This window comes from Perca flavescens, chromosome 16 (genome assembly GCF_004354835.1).
Source record: "Perca flavescens isolate YP-PL-M2 chromosome 16, PFLA_1.0, whole genome shotgun sequence".
NCBI classification, from domain to species: Eukaryota; Metazoa; Chordata; class Actinopteri; order Perciformes; family Percidae; genus Perca; species Perca flavescens.
Window position 1 is genome coordinate 26,672,294 of NC_041346.1, and position 27,531 is coordinate 26,699,824.

General features: G+C 40.1%; 3 protein-coding genes across 3 annotated transcripts; 1 reads left to right on the forward strand and 2 right to left on the reverse strand.

Annotated features, from left to right (window-relative positions):
• The first annotated feature begins 8,409 nt into the window (after positions 1-8,409).
• On the forward strand, positions 8,410-9,249 carry ch25hl2 (cholesterol 25-hydroxylase like 2). Its single transcript, XM_028600872.1, has one exon. It carries the CDS (start codon positions 8,410-8,412, stop codon positions 9,247-9,249), a length of 840 nt encoding a protein of 279 aa, XP_028456673.1.
• A 4,148-nt stretch (positions 9,250-13,397) lies between these two features.
• Positions 13,398-16,951, reverse strand: f2rl1.2 (coagulation factor II (thrombin) receptor-like 1, tandem duplicate 2). The gene is made up of 2 exons (XM_028601781.1): positions 16,699-16,951; positions 13,398-15,347 (listed from the first exon to the last, which is right to left on the reverse strand). The coding sequence occupies exons 1-2, from the start codon at positions 16,766-16,768 to the stop codon at positions 14,257-14,259; spliced, it is 1,161 nt and encodes a 386-aa protein (XP_028457582.1). The 5' UTR covers positions 16,769-16,951; the 3' UTR covers positions 13,398-14,256.
• Positions 16,952-21,421: 4,470 nt separating this feature from the next.
• On the reverse strand, positions 21,422-23,744 carry LOC114571378 (proteinase-activated receptor 2-like). Its single transcript, XM_028602278.1, has 2 exons — positions 23,619-23,744; positions 21,422-22,644 (listed from the first exon to the last, which is right to left on the reverse strand). The coding sequence occupies exons 1-2, from the start codon at positions 23,695-23,697 to the stop codon at positions 21,590-21,592; spliced, it is 1,134 nt and encodes a 377-aa protein (XP_028458079.1). The 5' UTR covers positions 23,698-23,744; the 3' UTR covers positions 21,422-21,589.
• Positions 23,745-27,531: the final 3,787 nt, after the last annotated feature.

The window sequence follows — 27,531 nt, forward strand, 5'->3', positions numbered from 1 at the left end:
GTACTTAAAAACATACTAAAAGTTTACCAAAGTTTGACTTCAGGAAAAGCCCCATTTTCAAAATGGCGGCCGCCAGGTCCTTAAAAAGACCAGTACTCCTTTGTATTCCTACTACACCATGAATACTGGTACCTTATACTTTTTGTATATTTTTTGGCCAATTAGCATATTTGTATGATAAATAACTGATTACAAGCACAATTATATATATATATACATACACAGTACAAGCCAAAAGTTTGGACACACTTTCTCATTCAATGCGTTTCCTTTTTATTTTCATGACTATTTACATTGTAGATTCTCACTGAAGGCCTCAAAACTATGAATGAACACATATGGAATTATGTACTTAACAAAAAAGTATGAAATAACTGAAAACATGTCTTATATTTTAGATTCTTCAAAGTAGCCACCCTTTGCTTTTTTATTAATAAGGGAAAAATTCCACTAATTAACCCTGACAAAGCACACCTGTGAAGTGAAAACCATTTCAGGTGACTTCCTCATGAAGCTCACTGAGAGAATACCAAGGGTTTGCAAAGTTATTAAAAATAGGCAGCTCACAGGACAACAGCTTCAAGCACAGCTTAATAGTGGTTGTAATAAGCAAGTCTCAGTTTCAACTGTAAAGAGAAGACTTTGAGCTGCAGGTTTGATAGGTCGAGTTGCAGTAAGAAAGCCATTGCTAAGACGTCAGAATAAGAAAAAGAGGCTTGCCTGGGCCAAGAACAATCGTCAATGGACTACTGAAGACTGGAAGAAGGTGTTATGGACTGATGAATCAACATTTGAAATCTTTGGTTCATCACGCAGGATTTTTGTACGCCGTCGAGTAGGCGAAAGGATGGTTCCTCAGTGTGTGACATCAACTGTCAAACATGGAGGAGGAAGCCTGATGGTCTGGGGCTGTTTTGCTGGATCCAGGGTCGGTGATTTGTACAGAGTAAAAGGCACCCTGAACCAAAACGGCTACCACAGCATTTTGCAGTGCCATGCAGTACCCTCTGGTATGCGCCTAGTTGGTCAGGGGTTCATCCTTCAGCAAAATAATGACCCAAAACATAAGTCCAAGCTATGCCAGAACTACCTTAGGAAAAAAGAATAAGATGTAAGCTTAAAAACATGGAGTGGCCAGCATAGTCACCAGACTTAAACCCCATTGAGCTGGTTTGGGATGAACTGGACAGAAAAGTGAAAGCAAAGCAACCTACAAGTGCCACACATTTATGGGAACTTAAGTTGGGAAGAACTTTCTGAAGAATATTTGATTTCCATTGTAGAAAGAATGCCACGAGTGTGTTCAGCTGTTATATCTGCCAAAATATGGCAAAAATGTAGACTACATTTTGGTTTATAAATTGATTCCATGATTTCTTTTTTAACTTAAATTGTTCATTTGTTCTATTCTTTCATTTCAGAGTACAATAAGACATTGAACTGCATGAATTTCAATTAAAAGCTGGAAAACTGGGGTGTTCTAAAACTTTTGACCGTAGTGTAAATCTTTTTTTTTTACCCACCACAACCTCTAACCTAACCTAAGTTACTTTTGGGTGGAATAACTTTTACATTGAATGTCAAGTCTGTGTTTTAGCAAAAAATGGGTATGTGTCCAAAAATGCATACTGAATACGAGTTACATGACATAGGCTAAATCGTTTACATCTCTGATTCACCCCAAAAAAGATAAAACCTTACAGTTATCTCACAAAATGTATTCCATAAGTATGTCATCATGTCAGTGCAATTTAGACAAGTCCAGTGGATTCATAGACCCAGAAAACATGGGGTTAGACACCAAGATTACTTGGCTAGGTCAAATAATGAAGGAGTTAGGATATGTTGAGGGCTTCCTGCCCATCTTGGACGCCATCTTGAAAATTACACTTTTATAGTGGTCAAACTTTGGTAAACTTTTAGTATGTTATTAAGGACACCTAATACTACAAAAAGCAGCTGAGAAACCTTTTGTTAGAATTTTTTTAGGGTTAGGTGTTTTTTTTTCATATATGCATACTTAGTGTGTGGGTGTATCTGTGTGATGAATACCTTTTTTCTCCACAGGGGCATTGGACTTGAGTCTCTAAATAAAAAATAAAAAAAAACTATTTGTCATTCTACACAATGTACACAAGCCAATTGGTAGTTGAAATGCGTCTTTTGTGGGAATCCCTCATTTTGTACACACAAAACACAATTTTATTTTAAGGGAGTAGCGCAGGGTCAGCCTTGATGCAGCATCTCTGGAGCAGTTTGGGGGTTCAGTGCATCAATGGATGTGTTCTCTCCCTCGGGAGTGAATGGAAGAGTGCATGTTGCATGTTAGTGATGTGTAGAGTGCCACTTCTCAGTTATTTTACCAACAACTGTCTGCCATGTTGCTAACACAGAAAGAACTAGAAGGGCTCTTAGACAGCGCCAACCTCCGCCAAGGCCAATAGTTCAGCTATAATACACAGATCTGCAACTGCAGATATTTCCAAAACTATTAGCACCAGCAGTCAGGATCACTAGGAAACCTATTGCACAATGCACAATTTGAGGATGACGCTCTGTAACGCTAATAAAATATAAGGTGATAATCAATAAAAAAATTCTGCATCTAAACATCACTGCTGAGTGTCTGTCTGTGGCTTCCCTGGTGGCAGCTGTAAACATAAATCTATAGCTCCTCCTAGTGGAAAAATCATGCACAATAATTTGTGCATCAAAGCCCTTAGTTTGGATCTGCTCCAAATTTGTATGGGTTCTTTCTTGGCCCATGCTAAACCTTTCCACCAAGTTACATGAAAGTCAGGCCAGTAGTTTGTCTCTAATCCTGCAGACAGACAAACCGAGCCTCATTAGCAGAGGTAGAAATGGTTTGCATCCGGTCACCCGTATCCACTAAAACAGCTGTACTTTATATCCCAAAAGGGTCAATTCTTTAGGCTTATCTGAGTCAGTGAGTGGGTGGCCAGATCTTCTACAATCATGATTTTTATTTTTACAATTATGTTTTACTATGTTTTTCAACACATAAACACAGACCATGATATATGATGTACAGATCACATGATAAACTCAAGAGATCCACTCACATAAACAGCCTATGTTGTGGAAGTATAAATGGGAAGACATCATACAGTATATATATGTACATATATGCATAAGGAAGCATTCCCATTACTGTCAGCAGTGACGCAACAAATGGACATCTGAAGAGAAAGAAGGAAAAATAATAAAAATCGTTTTAAGAGAACAAATAATTTATAATCATAATATATCCTACCTTATAACCCAAAATGTAATTTAGCCAATTTTGATTATGGCCATCGACCATTCCTTTTAAGACACGTGTCAAACTCAAGGCCCCATCGCAAATTTTGATCCGGCCCGCATATCAATTTAGGTTCACGCTACATTTTGGCCTGCCTAAGTGTGCTACAAACCAAAAATATGGGAAACTGTTTTCAAACTGCAATTACGCGACACAGATTTGCCAACTTTGAGACTCAGACATTCCCACAGAAAGAGAAGTTTTCATATTTAGGCTGTGAAACAGGTTGTTGCGAGTCTGCTTTGTGGTAGCTGCTTTTAAAAATGTAATTTCATTTCACGTCCTGAACTCTACGATGGCTAAGGAAGTTTCCTGCTGACGTTTTTAGGGCTTTATGTTGACCAAACTGAAAGTGAGAAGACTATATGAGACATGCAATAACACAGTCAAAGATATTTGACTTTTTCTCTTAAACAAAAGCATGTCTGGCCCTTGATGTGATTCTCATTTTCCAGCGTGGCCCTTAGCGAAAATGAGTTTGACACCCCTGTTTAAAGACAATATTTGTAACTCTTTTATAACTACATGTAAAGGTATAATGTGCAGTATTATCCTTAAAAACAGTGTATAGACTAATACACAGAGAGCTGCCCTCTGCCTGGATTCCCTCTTTTCTTCTTAGTTGTGTGAGTGTGGGACCTTTAGGCGATACTTACCACATAAAATACCTTTAAAGAAGGTTATTTTTTACTTCTGTGACTTTCAGAGTAATTCCTCTGGGTCTGTGGGTGCATTGAGCCTGAGGCTGATGAAAATAGAGCGAGTGTTGTCAATGAATCACTGACCTCTGGAATCTCACGGGCCTTTGGCAATTTTGAGTCCCAGCCTCTTTACATATTTTAATGAACGGGCTGCTCTCATTGTTACCAGTATAGTGGCTATGAACAGTACAGATAAATATCATCGGTGCACTTAAATTCACTTGGTCATTCACCGAGTGTCATCTAAAACTGTGTCTTTGGTGAACACTTGGTTTTTACTGCACTCTACTGGCTGATCAGGGCTATCAGCTCATATGCTGAGGTCTGATCTGCTCAGTGAGCATGCTGCTCTACTGCAGTAGGGCTGGGTACCGAATTCAATACTTTTTAGGCACCGACCTAACAAGGGCTCAGTTGATGTTGTGATAAAGGTCTTAAATTCCATTCATAAAGGTCTTAAAGTCTTAAATTTGACTCTGTGAAACCTGCAGAAGTCCTGTCTAAAAGTTGATTTATGCGAGGGAGTTTTTCCTCGCCACTGTCACACTGTTTGCTCTTGAGGGAATTACTGGAATTGCTGGAATTGTTGGGGCTTTATAAATTATAGAGTGTGGTCTAGACCTACTCTATCTGTAAAGTGTCTCGAGATAACTCTTGTTATGATTTGATACTATAAATAAAATTGAATTGAATTGACCGAATTACCTCTAAAGTATCGAGGATTGAAAAAATGTGTCATTCAATACCAAATTTCAATACCTAAATGAGTAAATCTCATCAGCGTCAGTGAGCCAATAAGCACGCAGCATGCTTCTATCAAGCTCTGATAATGTTTGTGAATGGCTGTCTAACGTTACACGTTGTACAGACACGCAGGAAAAAAACTCTTTGTTACCCACAGAGACGGGGCTCATGTAGTAGGAGCTCAAAAATGAATAAAAACATTTGTGCCGTGATGTAATGTTGTTGTTTTTTTTTGTTTATAAAATTGGTATCGAAAAAGTATCTTTTAGAAACCGGTATCGAAGTCACGTTATTGATATCAGTACTGGTGTCTAAACTATTTGAACGATACCCAGCCCCATGCTCTAGAAACAATGTATGTTTTTATTGCTCTACATCTTGTGTTTCCCCACACTGCACACACTACTACTGTATCATTCCACTTCTAAATTGTGTCACTGATTTTACTTTGTTCCTCTCCTTGATAAGCATAAATTGCAAAAAGCCTTTGAAAAATGTGAAGCAACAGATGTATAAAATTATATTTGTCATAATTAAATGTACTTCTCAATTTCTGTATCCAATGTCAAGAATAACTTTGAACCTCAGCGTTTGAGGCCATGTGGACAACGAGTGGACATGTGAACATCTACGATTCCAACAGGGCAAACTTCAATCTGCTGATGAAGATCACGATATGACTGAAAGCATCAGGATGGCTATTAAATGCAACGTGTGGTGAAATTGTTTTCTCAACTGCTTTTACGAAGTTAATAATAGACTTTGAATCTCATACATTTGTTTTATTTATTTATTTATTTTTTTGTTTGTTGAGACCCGGGAACGGTTAGATATGTTTTTGACCTTTTGTATTATTGTTTGATGAAGACAACTCCGGACTGTGAAGTCACGATAGATGGTGCCGGAATTGGACAGCCTTTATAAGAAAATGGTGCACGTTGCACTAATGTTTGCCTGAAGTTACATTAATGGGTATTGATCAGTGGTGGGAGAATATTTTACTGAAGTAAAAGTACTGCATTCAAAATGTTATTTAAGCAAAAGTACAAAAGTATTAGCATCAAAACACACTTAAAGTAACAAAAGCAAAAATACTCATTATGCAGAATGGCCCATTTCAGAATAATATATATTACTGGATTATATTATTATTGATGCATTAATGTGTTCATCACTTTAATGTTGCAGCTGGTAAAGTGAAGCTAACTTTAATTACTTTATATGCTGCTGAGTAGTTTAATCTATAGTCTCGCTTTGCCAGACCCTCCTCCACAGCGCCGCGGCGGAAGGTCTGGCTAGTCCACACAGCATTTCCGGGATGGGAGAAAAACATGCTTTGGTTTATTTGCATTTCTTTAAACCAATCACAATCGTCTTGGGCGGAGCTAAGCACCAGGCAGAGCCACGGTGCCTCTGAAAAACAGCCTCGGGAAGGAACTTGTTTTGGTGGAACGTGTGTACATTCAAAAGTTATTTTAGTCGTGCAACAGAAAACTCAGATTGGGCAGATAGTCTAGCTAGCTGTCTGGATTTACCCTGGAGAGATCTGAGGAGCATTTAACCATAGTCCTCATTAACCGACCATAGTTTAAAATTACAACACAAAGAAAGGGTTAGGTAACGGACATCCGGTCCAAAAGAAGGACACACGGCAAATTTCTGGCGGCAACGGGGCAATCCCGGAAGTGGAAGGTCGTTGTTATGGACCATTTAATCTATAATACATAAATGTATTTAAGTCAAAAGTACAATATTTCTCTCTGAGAGGATTCAATTCAATTCAATTTTATTTATAGTATCAAATCATATATCAGATCAGATAGAGTAGGTCTAGACCACACTCTATAATTTACAAAGCCCCAACAATTACAGTAATTCCCTCAAGAGCAAGCGTTAGCAGTGGCTATTGCGACAGTGGCAAGGAAAAACTCCCTTTTAGGAAGAAACCTCGGCAGACCCAGACTCTGAGGATGAAGCAAAATAAAATGGAAATACTCAAGTAATTGTACTTAAGTACAGCACTTGATAGAGATGGTCCGATACCGATACCAGTATCGGTATCGGCTCCGATACTGCCTAAAACGCTGGTATCGGTATCGGGAAGTACTGGAGATTATGCACCGATCCGATACCATGTAATAAAGCCCTAAAGAAAATCTACGTTAAAGTAGTTTATTTATGTTCTTTTTCCGTTATAACTGACTTGACAGAGTCTACGGCATTCATTGTTAGTGTTTGTTCATGTTTCACAGAGTTTAACCTGAGCCAGACCGACAACAAAAATAGAAATAATATCACAACCATACAGGGATAGTAGTATACAGTTGTTAAAACATAATAAAATATAGGACGCACTGGTATTGGATCGTTACTCGGTATCAGCCGATACGCAAGTTCAGGTATTGGAATCGTTATCGGGAAGCAAAAAATGGTATCGGGCCATCTCTAGTACTTGAGTAAATGTAAACAGATACATTCCACCACTGGTATTGATTCGCTGTGTGTTTTTAAATGTATTATTAAATCATTCAAATTTGAGTCATGTCTCTTGTCATATCAGCTGCATTTATGTCTGTGGAAAAAACTCCAAAGAGTATTTCATGTGTTTTGTGTTGCAATGCTGTAATGAAACATTTGGTGTCCAGGCTCCTTTCTCACTGCTTCTCTCTTGAAAGTTGATCATTGTGATAGAATCTAATGAAACATAATATACGTGATAACAGTAGGAGCGTATATATGTTAAATGACCCTAATGTCTGACTATGTAGCATGTGGTATCACATGATATTTAGTGAGACCTCCGCTCGCTACAAAATGATTGTGTTGCACCATAGAAACAAGAGCTGTGGTCGCTGCCCCGGTTCCTTTTTTTCTATAAACAAACTCAAACTGAGCAATGAGCCCACTACAGTCCAGCATCAAAGAAAGGGCTTTTCAATTCATTTCTCGTTTGACAGCTTTTCTATGATTAATGACTCATTTGGGCTCCTGTTGTGTGTGTGTGTGTGTGTGTGTGTGTGTGTGTGTGTGTGTGTGTTATGTGTACTGTATGTGCTTTATGATGTATGAATGCGAGGCAGAAGCATTAACAGGCTGATTATTAACACGCAGCAGTGAATATATAACTCACTGTTACAGGCCTTATGTAATGCTTTCATTCTTTCATTCCGATAATGTTAACAGCTAAAAACACACACACAGCTCCTGTAGTTTTTTTTTTCTGATAAAGTCAAGATCACAAGTAAACGGAAGCGCTCTCTCCATGATTTGGGTCAAAAAATGAGAGCCGTTGTGGCCCCGCTCTTGAATCCTGGCTGCAGTCCTTGTGCCCATGAAAAAGGTCCTTTACAGAGCGCCTTCTTTTAAAAAGCGGGGGGTAGGTGGGGGGGGAGTGGAGGTGGGGCTTGCACATATATAAAAGGCTAAGACAGTCTGCCTGTCCAATTTGGCACGACATCACCAGACAATTTGCTGTTTCCTAACCTATACGAGGAAGCTGATTGGATCTCACCCTGCTCATTCACTCCTAGGGCTTGTTAAACAATAATCCCCTCTGGTCGGCCTCTTTGGGAAGAGAAAGCCACGTTAGTGATGAGCACAGGCAGGTTACGTGGAACTTTATCCTGTGTGTCGGATGGGGACATGACCGGGGCCCAGTCCCAGGGCTTGGTCCTGCAGCCCGTCTGGGACTACCTCCACCAGAACCACCATGACCTCCTGAGAAGCCCTCTGTGCCCCGTGGTGCTCTCCGTCACCACCTACTTCTTCGTGGTTGGTCTTTACACGCTGCTTGACCTGCTGGCTCCCACCTGGCCCTGCATTAACCGCTACAGGCTCCATCCTCACAGAGCCGTCACCTGGCCCAACATCTGGGATACGCTGGGAGTCACCATCTACAACCATCTGCTGTACATCTTTCCCGCTGCGGTGGCGCAGTGGCTGTGGAGGCCGCCCAGCCTGTTGCCCTGCGAGGCACCCACTCTCCGGAGCTTCTTCCTGGGCATCCTGGGCTGCACGCTGGTCTTTGACTTCCAGTATTACCTGTGGCACCTGTTGCACCACCGGATACCGTGGCTGTACCGCACGGTCCACGCCGTGCACCACCAGTACAACCAGCCCTTCAGCCTCGTCACCCAGTACCTGTCTGGATGCGAGTTATTCAACTTGGGATTTTGGGCTACAGTAGACCCCATCATGCTCCAGTGCCACTGCCTCACAACATGGGGCTTCATGGTCTTCAACATCTACATTTCCACCGAGGACCACTGCGGCTACGACTTCCCGTGGGCCATACACAACCTGGTGCCCTTTGGCCTGTGGGGTGGTCCGCCCAAGCATGATGCTCACCACCAGCGGCCCAACACTAACTTTGCCCCATTCTTCTCTCACTGGGACTGGCTCGGGGGCACCCACACCGTGCCAACTCCCCTGAGCCACGCTGCCGTGGAGGAGCCAGACGAGATGAAAGGGACAAAAGACTAAAGAGCTTGAATTCGTCTCTCATTGACTCGGTCGCTTTTTGACTCAAACTGCCTCTTTTGTACCTGCACTCACTCTAACACATTTGGTTTTTTTTCCAACCAGTTTCTTTCTCTACCGTTTGTCTTTATGATATTATTATACTGACTCACCCTTTTTATTTGATGTCTTCCACTGCTCTCTCACCGTTTAGGAGCTGATTATCAGTCTAACATTTGACTCTGTGGTAAGTTGTTGAGAAGAATTATCTTTTACTTCTGTTTCGTGTACAATGATATTATAGATGATCCTGTACTGTTGTGCATGTATCTCTCATTCACAGAGATTTCCCATTTCTGTTAATGTGTTGGTGTTATTATGTCATTTCTCCTGTTCTGAACTCTTTTATTGAGTATTTGCTGATAGTAGACGGTGTGATCTGTCAGAATGATTTCACACGTGTTAGCACGTACATTGTCCCTCTCTCGCTCCTCAGCTCTGACCCTCTCACTCACACGCATGAATAGCGGTCTTTTAGCTGCACCCTAGTATGATGCGTGGCCGCAATACTAATCTGTCCATCTCTTTTGAGACAACATGCTCTTACAGAAGGAGTTCTTAATAAAACTCCCCAAAAAGACAATACCTTTGTGACACAACTGTGAAAAAAAGAAAAATGAATATTTCATTCATGCCTTTGCATTTACAGCAGCAGGTGTTATTCTTCAAAATATCTTACTACGTTGGACCGATAGAGCTCGCTCAAGAGATTTTTCACATTTTAGAATAAAGCCAAATGTATAAAATATGTGGCTGTTTTCAAAGCAGAAATAATGTGGCAATCCAATAAATGTCTACTGAAGTAGTGACTACTTAACCTTTGTGGGAAAATGTGGTTTATTCACTTATATGTGGTATTACTTGCACTTCAACAAACAAACCAGCAGAGGACCCCTTCATCCCAACACAAATCAGAGAGGGGACGCTGCAAACAGCACAAAATTGAGCAAACAGCAGCTTCTACAATGACTAACTTTAAAGGATTTAACTCCAGTCAAACAAAAGATACACACTTTTCTGTTTTGTACAGTAGCATGTATCTGTGGTCTGTATATGTGGTTCTCAAAGAGGGTTCCGGGGACCGTCAGGGGTCCTTGAGGGGGTTCCAGGGGGTCCCCCAACAAATGACTATTTGGAGCATGGGTTTTATACACTATCTTTAATAAAACAGCTAAAAGCTAAAATCCTAACAGGTGGGGGACCTCGGGATATAACCCTATCACATGGGGGGGTGGGGGGGGTCCATGATCTCTTTTGTGTTAGTTTAGGGGTCCTTGACGTGAAAAAGTTTGAGAACCACTGGCATATATAATGATGTCAAACAAGAAGTGCAGTGAGTCAGTAGCGAAAGAAGCAGTACCATGTAGCCTAAGGAACTAAATGTGGACAATATAAGAGAATAATGTAGACATAGTAATATAAAAACTATAGCAGTGCCAGGATAAAGTAAAACAAATTATTAAATTAAATATGGGCATTATAAGGGAATAAAGTGGACAGTCGGATAGAGACAAATCAACCGTCAGTATTAGAGGTTTGAAGTAATAGGGTCACAGCCATTGTTCAAGTATTAATTTAGACCTCAGTCCAGGCTGGGGGAAGGAGGGAGGGAAGGGTTGAGCGTATGGGCCAACATAGCCAGTAAACAGTGTAAAAAGTGTAAACAGTGTAAGAGGTAAACAGTGGGCCAGTGGACAGTCAGCACATAACTATTACGTGATATCGGATCGGTGCATAAATTCCAGTACTTGCCGATACGGATACCAGCGTTTTAAGCAGTATCGGAGGCTTTTTTTCCGATACTGGCATCAGTATCAGAAGATCTCTAGTTTACTTCCACAGTTGGTCAGAGTAGCTGTGTTCTGGCTGTGATCTAGTCCCACACTGTGACTCTCCTCTCTTTGTTTCCATACGCTTGGCAACAACACTGGCAGTCAGAACTGGTTTGGCGTGTTTCTGGTTTTCAACAATATAGTCTGTTGCAACACGCCGTGTTTATTGTAGGAACACTGCATTCACATGATGCGTCAACAAACCCAAACCTTTGTACCAGTTATTCTAGTACAATTGAGTGGAAATGGTAATGGTAAATTGCATGTGAGCAACGATCCTAGTCCAATATTATGGAAGACTTCCCATTCTTGCCATACCAAACGCCAACCTCTCATGACTGTCATAGCAAAGCTGTGCAAATGTTCCATGTTTGCTATTCTGAGAAAAACTAAGCATGTTAAGCCAGGCCGTTCCATTGGTTCCATTGGTTCCAATGCGCTGCCGCTGGCGTAGCGCAGCGCTTGGATTTCCCGCTTTGCTCTGCACTCAAAATTGAAATTATTTCAACTTGACCTAGTTGCCGCTGAGCTTTTGAAAGCGCAACCAATGATATAGCTGCCATTCAATCCTACACTAATATCACAAAAAATACAAAAATATCTGTGTATTAACAGTTGTATATCTGTATCTTTTAACAGAAACTGTGCATAGGGCGTGATTCAGTTTTCAATTTCAAATTGCATAATCACGCAGGTTGGTTTCAAAATTTTTTTCAACATTTTTACATCCTTTTCAACACGTTTTTTCGACGTTTTTGTCAGGTTTTTCTACCTTTTTGACACTTCTGGACTTTCTTTTCCAAACGTTCTGTTTTATAACTGCAGCTGCACATCATTTTATTTTTTTAATTATGTGGCAAAAGTCCTGGTAATGAGCAGCCAGAGGGTGGGGTGGGGGAATATAGTGTAGTAATAATAATAATATAGTATAGTATAGTTTGTTTATACTTATTTAATATCTTATTTACACCTATATGATCAAATCCCAGCCTTTTGTGATTTGATAAGTGCACAAAGCTGCTTTGAATGTTTGTTTGTTGACAGACTTACTGTAAAACAACATTAGAGATTTCCTTCTTTTACTCACTAACAGATGGGATTTAAAATACACAATACTTATACTTTACTTAAAAAACATACCTAAGTGAAAGTAAAAGTACAGTTAAAAAAAAAAAACTACTTTAAAAAGTAAGAGTACACAAAAAACAACTCAATTACAGTAACGTGAGTAAATGGAATTTGTTTACATTCCACCTCTGCAAATGATTTCCCAACTTTTACAAATCCCATCCAATGTTTCTGTTCTATTTAACAGGTATTACATTACCTTTTTTTTCCCCTGTCTGTTTTATACAACTATCAGACACACAATCGCTTTCAAATTTCAAAAATTCTTTTACTGGCGCCATTTTATGAACTGCACAGGGTGCTTGGTTAAAAAAAAAAAAAAGTTAATAAATGACAAAACCTGATTTATGAGTGTTTGTGTTGGCCCAGGTAACACAGTGTTAACTGTGTGAATGTAACAAAGCTAGGGAGTGGCTCCGTCCCCAACATGTAAAATGAAGCTATTTCACAGAGTGCTGACAAAAGGTAAAAGGACACTTAAACGCACGACAATCATTTACCCCTTTAAAACATCCCGGAGCTCTGCCTGAACCAGTCATTACACAGGAAACCATCACAATTCACAGTCTGTGTGCGTACCTGGGGGAGGGTAAAGACTCTCTTTGGGTGGGGCTGTTGCTGGAAACACGGCAGTTGACGGACTTCTTATCTAGAGATGAAAGACAAGGAGCATTCATGCATTCACTTTAATTCACAGTACTCCTTTGTTGACAGCATACTGTCTTTTAGAAGACAATGTGTTGTATAAGGGAGGTGATTTGTACTTAAAGTAAAATGACTAAAACACAGACTGTATGAGCTTCAAGTTTAAAAAATTTAATGAGAGAAAGGCTGATTTTAAGACCTAAAGATGGGAAAGGCACGGTGTGTATCAATAAATAAATATAAATAGGAAAGCGAGGTGCGTTTCTTGAAAGTTTTCTGTTTCACATACAGGTGAAAGGTGGCGACTGAAACTAGCGGGAGGACAACCTTTTTAGGTCATCATCACAACAGGCCTCATCAAACTCTCAAACATTCTTTAACCCACTCCACTCAAACACCCTTTTTTGCTCACCGTTTCTATGATTAACAACTAACTAAACATTAAAAGACTTGTTTTAAAAAAAAAAAAAAAAAAAAAAAAAAAAAAAAATGTTTTTTGTCCTTTGTGACACTAAAAGAAGACTACTACCCATTCCATGAATTCCTAACATTCCCACGAAAGGCGAAGAGAACGACCGATGACAGTGAGTCTACATTTCATCTCCGGCTGCATGATGATAAAGAAGGCCTGTGACTCACGCCACAGAAAAAGAAAATTTAAACCGGTTACGTCATATCAAGGAAGTATCACAGAAACTGCATCTTGTTTTATAATTTATTTAAAAAAAAAAAAAAATGTAACAGGGCCACCTTATTTCCTCATCACTCAAAAGTAAGTCAACACTCACGAAAAAAAAAGGACGGGATCAAACAGGAACGTGTCTAAAAACACAAGTTAACATTAAGAAGGTTGGGTTGTTGATTTGACAAAACCTACACGTATACTTTCCTCTGAATACATCCGGTTAGTTTAGTGCTTTTCATACAGATGTTCACTGATTTAAAAGATCTTGAGTGCAGTGAACTAACTAGTCACATTCTCGGGTTAAAAGACCTCATTTTGTGCAGCCAAGAGGACTCAAAGGCAGTCTTTAAAAAGGCATTCTCTCCATTTATATCAGAAAAAGAAAACATGTAGTCATGTTTCACACATGAACACTTAACAACAGTTCATAATGAAGTCATATTCATTTTAAAATAATGTGTCATCTTCACATTTACAGTTCATATTTGGTTATATGATGTGACTGATGAGGTCACCTGGTTATGACTGATTGGCCTTTTGTCCTTTATTACAGACCTATCTGTGTCTCAGTGCCACAAGGTGTGTACGATGCCATGTTTTCAGTAAACCAGAGCAAGCACAGGCAGGATATCGTATTGAGTCATTTTTTGTTGTTGCTGCTCTCCTTTACTGATCTTGTCTCTAACAAGAGCTGCTCTGCGTGTTGCCGCTACTCGACGTGTACGACTTGCTCTTCTTGGAGTATTTCAGGGAGCTGAACGAAACCCTCATCCTCTCTACAGTCCTGCTGCTCCTGCACAGCAGCGTGTTCTTCACGTGGTTCCTGAAGTCCTCCGACACAAAGTAGTAGATAAACGGGTCCAGGCAGCTGTTGAGGCTGGCCAGGCATAACGTGGAGATGTAGAAGGCATAACCATTATTTACCACTCCGTCTTTTAGCAGAGAGTAGTGCACCACCAGCATGATGTTACTGGGGATGAAGCACACTAGGAACGTCACCAGAACGATCCCGATCAGCAGCACGGCTTTCTGGCGGTTCTTTCCGGCGCTGCTGTTCTCCAAGCCGTTCCCCAGAGCCCTGAGTAACAGAACGTAGGCCACGACGATCACTACGCACGGGACGAGGAACACCACCAGACCCATGAAGATGAAGTAGAAGTACGGCAGCTGCACGGAAGGGAATGGATCCCGTGGGTCCTTTATGATGTTGACATCGTGGCAAGTTGTGATGTTGAGGTCTTTGAGTTTGGCGGTTTGGTCATACAGGTACAGAGGCGTGGTGGTGAGCCAGATGAAAGACCAGATGGCCACGCAGACACCCACAGCCACTTTGTTGTTCTTCCTCTGCTGGGACAGAGGGTGAGCCACCACCCAGTACCTCTGCACGCTGAGGCAGGCGATGAAAAGGATGGAGCTATACATGTTCCCGTAGAAGAAGCCCACGAGGACTTTGCACAGCGGCTCTCCGTAGATCCAGTCGTTGCCGTTTAAATGGTAGGAGATTTTTAAAGGTATCCAAACGATATAAAGCAGGTCGGCCAGAGCCAGGTTGGCCATGTAGATGGACGACGGGTGCTTCTTCTTGGTTCGGAAGAGGAACACCCAGACGGCCATGCCGTTGGCAGGAAGTCCCAACGCAAACACGATGATGTAGACGATTGGGAGGAAGACTGTGGTGAGACCGCCCTTCAGTGTGTCAGATGCTGCCTGGTCCACAATATATTGGTTTGAGTTTGAAAGGTCCTCAACTCCAAAGAATCCCCGTCCTTTACCTAAAACAATATGACAAGATGAAATACTTATTAGGGCTGACATGATAATCAATTAATCATTTAAGTCATGTGTCAAACTCAAGGCTCGTGGGCCAAATCCGGCCCCTTGTAAATTTTGATCCGGCCCACATATCAATTTAGGTTCACAACTAATATTGGCCCGCCTAGCTGTGCACAACACCAAAAAAAAGTCAGTCACACTTAAAGAAGATTATGGAAGATTTGCTGACTTTGAGCCTCAGAAATCCCCCCCCCCACAACCAGAGAGTTTACATATTCAGGCTGTGAAACAGGTTCAGCTGTGTGGTAGCCTGCTTTAAAAAAAATTTAAATCTTTGTTTTTCATGTTTTGCTATATTCTATGATGGCTAAGAAACTTTTTTTGGCTTACTTTTTTAGGGTTTTATGTCGACCAAACTGTACGTGAGAAAGCTATATGAGAAATGCAATAAAACAGCCAAAGATAATCGACTTTTAAATAAAAGCATTTCAGTAAACTATACATGTCTGGCCCTTATTGTGATTCTCATTTTTCAGTGTGGCCCCTGGTGAAGTTGAGTTTGACACCCCTGATTTAAGTCATTTACCAAACAAAATGTTAAACATTCCTTGAGCTCAGCTTCTTAATAGAGCTCTCTCAGTGAAATAACAAGATTAAGTGAATAAAAAGTGAGGATTAGCTGCTTTTCTCCGGATTTTAGTAGTTTTTGGGTGGAGGAATGTTGGTCGGACAGTTTACTAAAAAATGTTAAATGACAGTTTTCGTTCTTTCCTGATACTTGATAGTCCCGCATTTTTAAAAGTGAGGATTAGCTGCTTTTCTCTGATTGATATCATTATAAACTGATACTGACTGACAGTGTAGCCTACTTAAATTGTTACATGAACATGTCACTTAGGACATTTTTTCATTAATTCCTGACCGTTTTTAGGCTAAAAAGGGTCAGGAAAGAGTTATTGGCAATATTGGCATTGGCAGACATTATAGCCTAATGAAAATTATCATTAGTTGCAGTCCTAATAAATATAACTACAACTATTAGCCTACTAACTGAAGTATTGCAATGTAACATTAGGCTAACGTTAAAGAGGAAGCTACGCAATCAAATACCTTACAGTTTAGGCTAATATTCATAATACGACACACCTGTTGCTTGGAAGCGGACCAATTCCGTCAAAAAAAAAAGTCTCTCTAATTACGACAACAATTAACGTTCAAAAACATTTAGCGTAATATGGGCTACTTCAATATTAATGTGCGTTTTAATCTCTTGAGGTGAGTCTCGTGACGCCTTTATGTAAGCTAGCTCGCTTTTCGACACAATAAACACAGGGAAACCGCCGGTCTTACCTGTAGCATGAGAGGCAGAAAAGCAGCAGAAAATAAAAAAGAGCAGCGACAGTAACCGAATTAAATCCATGTCTGTGTCCTTCACACGCTCTCGGGCGCAAGTCCTGTTCAGCAGAATGCTTCCAACGACTTCTTAAATGTCGATAAACAACTTAAACCGAGGGACACACCCCGAGACTACCTTTGTGTACCGTCATCAGGGACCCGCCTACCCGCCCGGTTTACTCCAGTCTGGGTTTCCCTTCAGAGGTTTCTATGGAGATCAGGGAACCACGAAGAACATACAAACACATTAATGACATTGATGTAATTTAGCAGATTTTAGTACCTTGATATTTGTTTCATAACTTATAACATACCCCACAGATATTTACTTAATAGCCTATATTTTTTTTCCTTCTTGAAATATAACCTCTCTGGTAGGCTTGAAAGGCCTAGATATAAATAGACAGACAGACAGACATACATACAGTACAGGCCAAAAGTTTGGACACACCTTCTCATTCAAATTCGTTTCCTTTTTATTTTCATGACTATTTACATTGTAGATTCTCACTGAAGGCATCACAACTATGAATGAACACATATGGAATTATGTACTAAACAAAAAAGTGTAAAATAACTGAAAACATGTCTTATTTTTTAAGATTCTTCGAAGTAGCCACCCTTTGCTTTTTTATTAATAAGGGAACAAATTCCACTAATTAACCCTGACAAAGCACACCTGTGAAGTGAAAACCATTTCAGGTGACTACCTCATGAAGCTCACTGAGAGAACACCAAGGGTTTGTAGAGTTATCAAAAAAAGCAAAGGGTGGCTACTTTGAAAAATCTAAAATATGAGACATGTTTTCAGTTATTTCACACTTTTTTGTTAAGTACATTATTCCATATGTGTCATTCATAGTTTTGATGCCTTCAGTGAGAATCTACAATGTAAATAGTCATGAAAATAAAGAAACACATTGAATGAGAAGGTGTGTCCAAACCTTTGGCCTGTACTGTATATAAGCCTATATATAGATAGATAGATAGATAGATAGATAGATAGATAGATAGATAGATAGATAGATAGATAGAAAGAACTTGACTTGGATGGCCCTCCTAGCCTTTACTTTGAAAAGTTTACCAACTTTTTTTGTGTGAATAGTGTGACAGCTCTTTGTCAGTCAGATGTAGGCCTGTTTGTTTTTTTAATATGGATAGATGGATGGATGGATAGATATGTACAATATATATCTTTATCTGTCTGTATTATAGATAGATAATACAGATAAGATAACATATAGGCCTACTTTATTATTATTATTTATTTTTATTATAAATAGCGTAGCCTACTGCATTACAAATGCAATCAGAGAAGTAACCTCAAGTGTTTGAGTTAAATATGAATTAGATGATACTATTGATTTCTGTGGTTTGGAAGAGGAAACTATGTTCATTTGCTTCTTTACTGTATTCTTTATATTTTGGGTGGATGCGTGCAGTTTTGTGGAAATAATGTGCAGACTGAACTGCATTCGATGAGTCGCATTCCTTGTCCACACCGATTATGTACAATATCGATAAATCTGCCGATTGTTTTCTCGAGTGACTCTTAGGTTTTGTAAAACATCAAAACAATACTAAAACATGTCCATCACAATGTCCTCAAGCCCAAAGTGATCTTCAACTGTCTTGTTTTGTCTGACCGACAATCCAAAAGCCAAAGATATTCAGTTCACTGTCATGTAAGACAAGAAAGAAACGCAAATTGATCCCATCCAAGAAGCTGTAACCATCAAATTACTGAAACAATTAATCTGTTATCATTGTAGATTATCTGTTGTCAACTACTTATTTCAGTCATTTTTAACATTTTATTACAGAACTCACACAGTATGGCACTATGAATGTGAAAAAAAGAGAGAAACAGATACAGTATACTGGAATCATTTATGAACGTTATGAGAGTAAATATCCTCTGGTATACTAAGTTTTTAACAGTGGTGTAGTCTACGTGATAGGCAGGTATACGCAGTATACCCACTAAGAAAGCTCCAGGATTTCCATATACCCACCTAAAAATGTGCAATGGCACGTAACAACATACTTTCCATCATATTTTTGATATATTTTGAATTGTCATCTGTGTTTTCCTTTGCATAGGCTGAATAAAAGTATTTCCACTGTAAATTGGTGCATTAAAGTGTATCAAAATGCAAAAAATTAAGTCTTTGGCACTCAAAACTTCCTTGGGTGAGCAGACCCAGACGCCACACTTTGTCCATTCTGGTCCATATATTTATGTAGAACAGCGTACCCGCTAAAATACATTAGACTACACCACTGGTTTGTAAGTTTGTACAGACCATCTTTCTCATTTCCTATCATCTCTTCCCCTCCCCCCATGGTGTCAAACTGCTCTTATCACATAAGAGGATCAGTTGAACCTTAACAAACAACACTGAAGCCAACTAACCAGTGGAATATGCAAAGCTGCAGTAACTAAGTAGAACTACTTCACTACTCTACTTAAGTACTAAAAGGCTATATCTGTACTCTACTGGAGTATTATTTTTTTCTCCTACTTCCACTTTTACTTGAGTACATATTTTTGATGGATGAAATACTTTTACTTTAATACCTTTTTTATGTGCTGCATCATTACTCGTTACTATTGTGAATTCCTCACGCTACGGAGACTGTGGTAACAGTGTGTGTAGTTACGGCTACGTTAGTTACGTATGCTAATTACTTTCTATTTAGCTATTCTTGCAGAGTAATCTATTCCTGAGTTGTTTCAGTCTGCAGTGAGTCCTGCATGTTAACCGTTTGACCCTGTGATGTGAAGCTGTAGTTTATCTGTGTGTTGCTAGCTTACTAACTTTCCTGTAGCTACATCGCATATGTTACTAGCTAGTGTGTGATACGTTTTTTTGGGCTTTAATCGTTACTGTGCTGGAGAGGATGTTCATTTTACTTGCACAGTGTGATAATTGTAGATTTTATTTCAGTATTTGTTAATATTTGTTATTTTTAATATAATATAATATATTTAATATTCGTTAATTCCTTTGGCTGCAGCCTTAGGCTAAACATTTGAAATAATATAAACAATATGATATTCAAACTTTTGACTGCTTCCTTTAATAACTAAATAACACAATATTTGTACTTTTACTTTCAGTGCTTAAGTAGTAGATTTTAAACTACTTGCAATACATTTAAAACAAATCTCAAAGTGCTACAGGGTGAAAGCATCAATATAAAAGACAGATAAAGGCATAAAAACAAACGCACTTAGTTTGACTCTAAAAGTAACTTTACATTTGGTAACTGCAGTGCTACTTGTATTTTACATGTGGAGGAATAAATCATTGCAATACAATCTCGAGCACAGTGTGTTTATGTATTTCTCAGTGTTTACGTCCCTCGTGGCAGCACTTTGTTGGACTGCTTGCAGCCGCAACAGATACCATTAGACATCCAACTCCCCAAACATTCCTAAATAAGGTCAGTCATCACACTATGTTCCCCTTATGTATCACATATTTGGCAGTTCCAGTCTAAACAGACATTGAGAACACCTAAAGGCAAGACAAAGACAAGTTACATAACTCTCAGACCCACAAAGCCATGAGACCAGAGTCAAGAAAAGTTTACACAGAACAAAGGAAAAACATATTTAAATAGGTTAAAAATACTAGGTTAAAGTACTAGATTAACACCAGACTGTAAAGAGATTAAAAAAAAAGTCATTCAGCAGCTTGACCTTTTCAACCGCCTGCCTGTCAGTAATTCAGAGAGAATATCAATGACCACATACAAAGTTTAAGTTCAAGGTTTACTTACATACATTTAAGACCTTTTCAAGACCCCATATAATATATATTAGAGAGCTGTAATCGGGCCTTAAAAGTTAGGCCCCACAAGGCCCGAGCCCGACAGAATTCAGCCCGAGCCCGACAAGTACATTTAGATTGACAGCTTTTTAAAAGCCCAAACCCGTTTACAGCCCGATATTATTCAAATGTGCGCACTCACACAGCTCTTTTGCCTTTTGTCTAGAATTAGTAATTTATTATTTTTTTAACATAATTTATTCATGACTAACGTAGGCTATATGCCACTTGGAAGTTGGAACAAAGAAACGTCGGGTCCTGACGGGTTCGGGCAAAGGTCTAATATACTGTATATACTGTACCTGTTTCAGAATCAAACCGACCGAGGTAAAGTATGACGAAAACCAGCAAGGAAGTATAATTAGACATCACTTTTTCTAGGGGTGTAAGGATTCGTTTCAATAACGATTTGTATCACGATTCGTGGTTGTCGATACGATTTAAGGACGATATTGGTTCATTTAGAACGATACGATCCAAAATGATTCAGTACCTTGGTCACTGAATTGTTTCGGATCGTATCATTCTAAATGATACAAAGCATGTTTCAAACTTTCCAATCCATCGTTTTATGAGTGCATAACCTATTTGTACTATTGTAGAAGTTTGGTATCATTTTGGGCATTATTAGTGGGGTAACTTACGAAATACACAGTTGGATCCATTTGCACCTGCACTAAGCTATTCAGCTGATAACGCTAACTCTCCCAATGTTCGATCCAGGTGAAAAAGCTTCTGGGGGGGTTATTTGCCTCGAGGTCGTGGTGCAAAGGACCCTAGGATGAAATTACTCCGAACCATCACTTTAAGGGATAAAAAGAATAATGTATTTACAAAATTAAAACAAGCAGTAACTTAGAAAGCTCAATGCTTCCCTGGATGTTTTTAGCACAGAAGACTCTCTGTAGTTTCCTCACAGATATGGAAGAAGTCACAATAAAGAAATCCATGTTATTTTAGGGGGAGTTTTATGATGAGGAATTAGCCTAAAAACCAAAGCTGCACTCTCACTCAGTGCTCCGAGTGTTCCCTGAATCAGACGTATACGTGTTGCTGTTCTTGGAGAACTTGAGAGCGCTGAAGGAGACCCTCATCCTCTCCACTGTCCTCTCACTCCTGCACAGGAACGTGTTCTTCACATGGTCCCTGAAGTCCTCGGAGATGAAGTAGTAAACAAAGGGGTCGAAGCAGCTGTTGAGACTCGCCAAACACAGGGTGGTGATATAAAATCCGTACAGGTTGTTGTTGGCCCCAACCAACAGGAGGACGTAGTGCACCAACAGCATGATATTACTGGGGGTGAAGCACACCAAAAACATCACCAGCACGGTGATGATCAGGACCACGGCTTTTCGTCGCCTCTTGGCGATGTTGGGGTCCGCCATGCTGTTCCTGAGAGACTTGAGCATGAGGACGTAGGATATGATGCACACGACGGTGGGCGCAACAAATCCCACAATTCCCATTGTCAGGAAGCAGCCCGCAGCTATTTCCTTCTGACTGGACCTGGTGACATCGTGGCAGGTTTGGATATCGAGGTTCGGGACCCGGACCTCTTGTTCATACAGGTAGAGCGGGATGGTGAGGAGCCAGACCACCACCCAGACTGTGACGGAGACGGCGACAGCTACACGGTTGTCTTTCTGCCGATGGGACAGCGGGTGGACCACGGCCCAGTAACGCTGAACACTTATACAGGTGATGAAGGAGATGGAGCAGTACATGTTGCCGTAGAAAAACGCCACCAGCACTTTGCACAAGCCCTCCCCGTAGATCCAGTTGTTGCCGTTGAAGTGGTACGCTATCTTTAAGGGGATCCAGATGACAAACAGCAGGTCAGCCAGAGCCAGGTTGGCCATGTAGATGGACGACGGGTGTCTTTTCTTGGTCCTGAAGAGGAACACCCAGATTGCCATGGCGTTGGTGGGCAGTCCCACAGCAAACACGATGATGTAGACGATTGGGATGAAGACGGTTGTTAGACGGCTGGTCAACGCTTGAATGACTTGGGAGTTGACCTCCACCCCTTCGGCTGTCTCGTTACCAGTGTCGCCTCTGTTCTCTGAGTCAAATAATGACATGAAAACATATGAAAAGCAGAAGTTACATTACATGTCATTTAGCTGACACTTTTATCCAAAGCGACTTACAATTCTTACATATCAGAGGACACACACTTCTGGAGCAACTAGGGGTTAATTGTCTTGCTCAGGGACACATTGGTTGATGTATCGCAGTGGGAATCGAACCCGGGTCTACCTCACCATATTTTTTTTCCTTCTTGAAATATAACCTCTCTGGTAGGCTTGAAAGGCCTAGATATAGATAGACAGACAGACAGACAGACAGACAGACAGACAGACATACATACAGTACAGGCCAAAAGTTTGGACACACCTTCTCATTCAAATTCGTTTCCTTTTTATTTTCATGACTATTTACATTGTAGATTCTCACTGAAGGCATCACAACTATTAATGAACACATATGGAATTATGTACTAAACAAAAAAGTGTGAAATAACTGAAAACATGTCTTATTTTTTAAGATTCTTCGAAGTAGCCACCCTTTGCTTTTTTATTAATAAGGGAACAAATTCCACTAATTAACCCTGACAAAGCACACCTGTGAAGTGAAAACCATTTCAGGTGACTACCTCATGAAGCTCACTGAGAGAACACCAAGGGTTTGCAGAGTTATCAAAAAAAGCAAATGGTGGCTACTTTGAAAAATCTAAAATATGAGACATGTTTTCAGTTATTTCACACTTTTTTGTTAAGTACATTATTCCATATGTGTTCATTCATAGTTGTGATGCCTTCAGTGAGAATCTACAATGTAAATAGTCATGAAAATAAAGAAACACATTGAATGAGAAGGTGTGTCCAAACTTTTGGCCTGTACTGTATGTGTATACATATATTCGACGTATGTAGTTCAGTAAAGCACTTTTTGGATCCTAATCTTGTCTGACTTGAATGTTTTAAGACAACAAAATCAACAGAGATAAAGAGAAATAAAAAGATGGCTCTTTACCTTCCTTTGGCCGGCACTGGCAGCTCCGCACGCAGCACAAAAGGAGGAACAGGTGAAACAATCGCGTCTGCGAAGCCATAACTGCAGAAGATACAGTAGGCTAGTTTGAGATGAGCTGTGCCTCGCCTGTAAAGTGGACGAGAGCAGGCAGCAGCAGCCGGGGGCGGTGACGAAAATCCGCTGTCAAGTTGGACAGTTTCCAGCTGTTTCCAGCTGTTTCCAGCAGCCTTTTTTTTTTTTTTTTTTGCAAACTACAAATATGTTATACAGTGTTTGAACAATTAGGCATCATACTTACAAGACATAACAAAAAGATATTCATTCCCCTTCAAAGAACGTTACAACCTTACTTAATGATAAAAAAAAAATAAAATAAAAAAAATAAAACTCAAGAAGAAAGGCACTTCAATACTAGCCTGGATGCCAGCCGAATTTAGCAATCTTAGTCATCATCAGGCTACTTCAATACATGAAGAGAAAAAAAGAAGATGGTACAAAAAAAGAAAACAATACAAAATACAATACAAAGGAAAGGTGAAATGGAATGTATGTTGTTTCCAGCAGCCTTTAGGCTGAACAGGAAGTCACTGTCGCTGATTTTAATTAACAACACACTGTAGATGATCCGTAATCTGAACACATTTAGTCTCTCGGACTTCTAAACGTCACTATCAGCCACACAACATGCATTCTGTACAGAATTAGCCGACAAATAGCAGTTAAAATCCCCCCAATTCAAAAACAATAAAAAGTTTATATAAAACGTCATCATGTTGAGTCGATTCTGAACCAATCAGCTGTTAGATCAGCTGAGAGGCAGGCGCATTGGCGATTTTAGACCCTTTTTATGGGGGCTCAAGCCCTAAATTTCATCTCAGCACCCCTAAAAATGCAAATAATAATTTTTTCTTTCTTGAGAATTTGTGAAGTTGTCGGTTAGTGACAGAGGACAAACAATTACCATTAACAGAAATGTAGTGTTGGAAAATCAGAGGCGGTTATGCCACTCTCCCACCTTTGGCTCGATCTAATCTGTCAGAAGGAGAGCAGGAGTGCGTTGGTTGTCCCCAGAGACTTAATAATTAACGTAAGCAACTACAATTGCTGAATGTGAGAACATTGTGTCAAATTAGTCGTTATTACTGTGACTTATAAAGTGTCAGGTTTAGTTCCATCATAGTTTTAATAGCGTAAAAGAACGTTAGCTGACGTTGTTTTTCAGTAGCTAGCTCAGAGCTAATGAAATGACTGATTTAGCCGGGGGGGGAGTAGGGGTTAACACTTTTGCAAGGCACTGTATCCGTGTCACATTCTCATTAGGGGCTAAAGGTCTGATCCTAGAATCCTGGGCAGGTGTTTCCCAACATTCCTTGGGCCCTGGGGTCTTGCAGTCGGTGAAAAGCAGCTGTGCTGCCTGCATCTCAAACCTGCGGCCGCGTTGATCTCGTGAGGTTATCGTTGCCCACGTGTGAATGACGTCAGAGCAAGTCGGGATCAAGTCGGGCACAAATCTAACCGCCATGCATCGCCGGTGATCGATTCTGCGCAGGCCTGGCTCATCTCGAACGAGTCTACTAACTAGTGTCAGCAGGTGTGGCTCGCTCTGTCTGTCAGGGTTTTAACATATAGCGTACGTGATGTCACCAGTCTCGTGACCGCCCGTAGCCAACCGAGACACACCTCACAGGTTGATGTCGGAAGTAGCCTATATTGACTTCTTCTTGTCGCCAGTGATAGGACCAAGGGGGTAAGCTTCGCTTCAGAACTCGAACCTCCGATGGCGCCATTTTGTTGCTACAAAGGTATCACCTCCTGTTAGCATTCCACTGACCGCCATTTTTTTTTATGTCACTTGACTGCGAATAACTTTACATCTGAAGCGTTTAAAGACTCTATTTGTCCATTGTTTATTTCTAAAGAAACACTACAATATATAAAAGGCTCCATTACCTTGTACCTCACGTTATGGCTCCGTAGCAGACGTTTTTGTAAAAATAGGCTAACGATTGTGTCATAACCAAGTAGAGGAATTACCGTAGAGTACAGGAGAAGCTCGCAGGCAGTTTCGACTTACATGAGCTGTTTAGGTTTAATTACTAATTTGAACTAGCATGTTAGTTAGCAATAATTAGGGTGTGCTTATTATCTCCTTACATAAACCTACACTCTCCGTCTCTGTAAGATTGGAAATGATTGAGATTTCTCTTGGCACAGCTACCAGAAGACTTACAACTTTCAGACACGTTGCTCACATCACATCTACGTTGTCTCTCTCAGTTGGAGGCTGCGCAGTAAAGCTAGCGATCACCGGAAAAGTGTTTCTAATAGCCTTCACTGGTCTCCATCCAGAGCAACGGGGTCTATTGGTCCATTACATATATGTCAATGGATAGGACAGACAAAAAACAACACCTGTGCAGTCACTGGCAATAGTTTAGCCTATTGAAGGGTATTCATATTATACTAGTGAAGAAAAACGCCTGGGGCACGTTCAGCCCCGACAAAATGTGGGAAAACCTTTATTTAAACTGAAACGTAGGAGCGTTGCCTTGTTTTATTAGCCTACCATGAGTTTACATACACGTCTCTGCTGATTGGGTACCATTTCTGACACACCCACACATAATTGAACGTGACCATGCCGATTTCTGTCGAAGTCTGTCAGAAGCTTTTATTTATACCCCTCTGGCCTCTGTCTGATTGGTTAACCTGTTCAACCCCAAAATTAGACAAGTCCCCTGTGCCCTGTGCCCTAAGATCTACCCCAATCTTTTATTTTAGACAAAAGGTAGCCTAATTAAATACATTTCCTCAAGTACTAAAAACTAATTTGAGGTACTTGTACTTAACTTGAGTATTACTTTTTACCAGCTACATTTATTCGACAGCTGTAGTTACAAGTCTACGGTGGCCAAGACGGTTCAACACAAATACAAAAGCTACAACACAAACACAAAAGCTACAACACAAACACAAAAGCTACAACACAAATACATAAGCGACAACGGAAGTGAGCGTGTTTTTGACAAACAAAGTTCTTGTATGTTTGAGAAGTAAGTGAAACATGGTTCCTGGCTCATTATGATTACTGTCGCTATGTGATTGTCACAAATAAGCAATGTTGTTCAATATCTTTTTTATTTTCATAAGTATACTTTGCCATTTAGTCTACGAAGCTACAGCTATAACGTTATCTAAATGGTGCCCAGCGTCTTTTAATGTGCGAGTGCCACGTTTAAAGTCTATAGTTTGTCACGTTTAGTGAAGGCGTTTAAATCACACAAATATTATATCCCACTGTTATGTGCTTGTAACTTGTTAACCGTATATGTGGTTATTGATCAGCACCCAGCGGCAAATTCCCTCAATATGGTTGGTTTGGAAAGTGTGTGTGTGTGTGTGGTTATGGTAAACAGATGTTTAAAGTGAATACGTGTCCCGCGTGTGGCGTTTATCAACCGTTTTTTTTTTTTTTTAAGCCTTCCCCAATGTTTCTTTCCTAAACCCAACCGTTTGTTTTCCTAAGTGTGTGACGTTGGTCACCATCGTGTTTCTGTCGTTTTTTTTGTGTTACTCAAGCCTTTCCCAATCATCTTTTCCTAAACCCAACCTTTTTTTTTGTTTTTTTGTTGTTGTTTTTTTTACACGCCACGTGGTGACGTGGATGTATGTTTACATCCGCTGTATATAGCGTAGACACGTGGATAGCTCAAAATGCATACAGATAACACGCCATTTGGCTTTAGGAAAGTGGCGTGTATGTTTACGCAAAGTCGTGATGCCATGTTGCGTAGCAACAGCAATCATAATTAGCAAGGAACCATGTTTCACTTCTCAAACATACAAGAACTTTCCACCAGCTCATCCGCCGGCTCCGTTTGTCAACAACAACACGCTCACTTCCGTTGTTGCT

Excerpts from the sequence above, each read along its gene's own strand:
- LOC114571378 (XM_028602278.1), bottom strand. The coding sequence starts at position 23,697 with ATGGCTTCGCAGACGCGATTGTTTCACCTGTTCCTCCTTTTGTGCTGC. Across the intron at positions 22,645-23,618 it reads CCAGTGCCGGCCAAAGGAAG|AGAACAGAGGCGACACTGGT; the intron begins GTAAAGAGCCAT and ends TATTTGACTCAG.
- f2rl1.2 (XM_028601781.1), bottom strand. The coding sequence starts at position 16,768 with ATGGATTTAATTCGGTTACTGTCGCTGCTCTTTTTTATTTTCTGCTGC. Across the intron at positions 15,348-16,698 it reads TTCTGCCTCTCATGCTACAG|GTAAAGGACGGGGATTCTTT; the intron begins GTAAGACCGGCG and ends ATATTGTTTTAG.
- ch25hl2 (XM_028600872.1), top strand. The coding sequence starts at position 8,410 with ATGACCGGGGCCCAGTCCCAGGGCTTGGTCCTGCAGCCCGTCTGGGAC.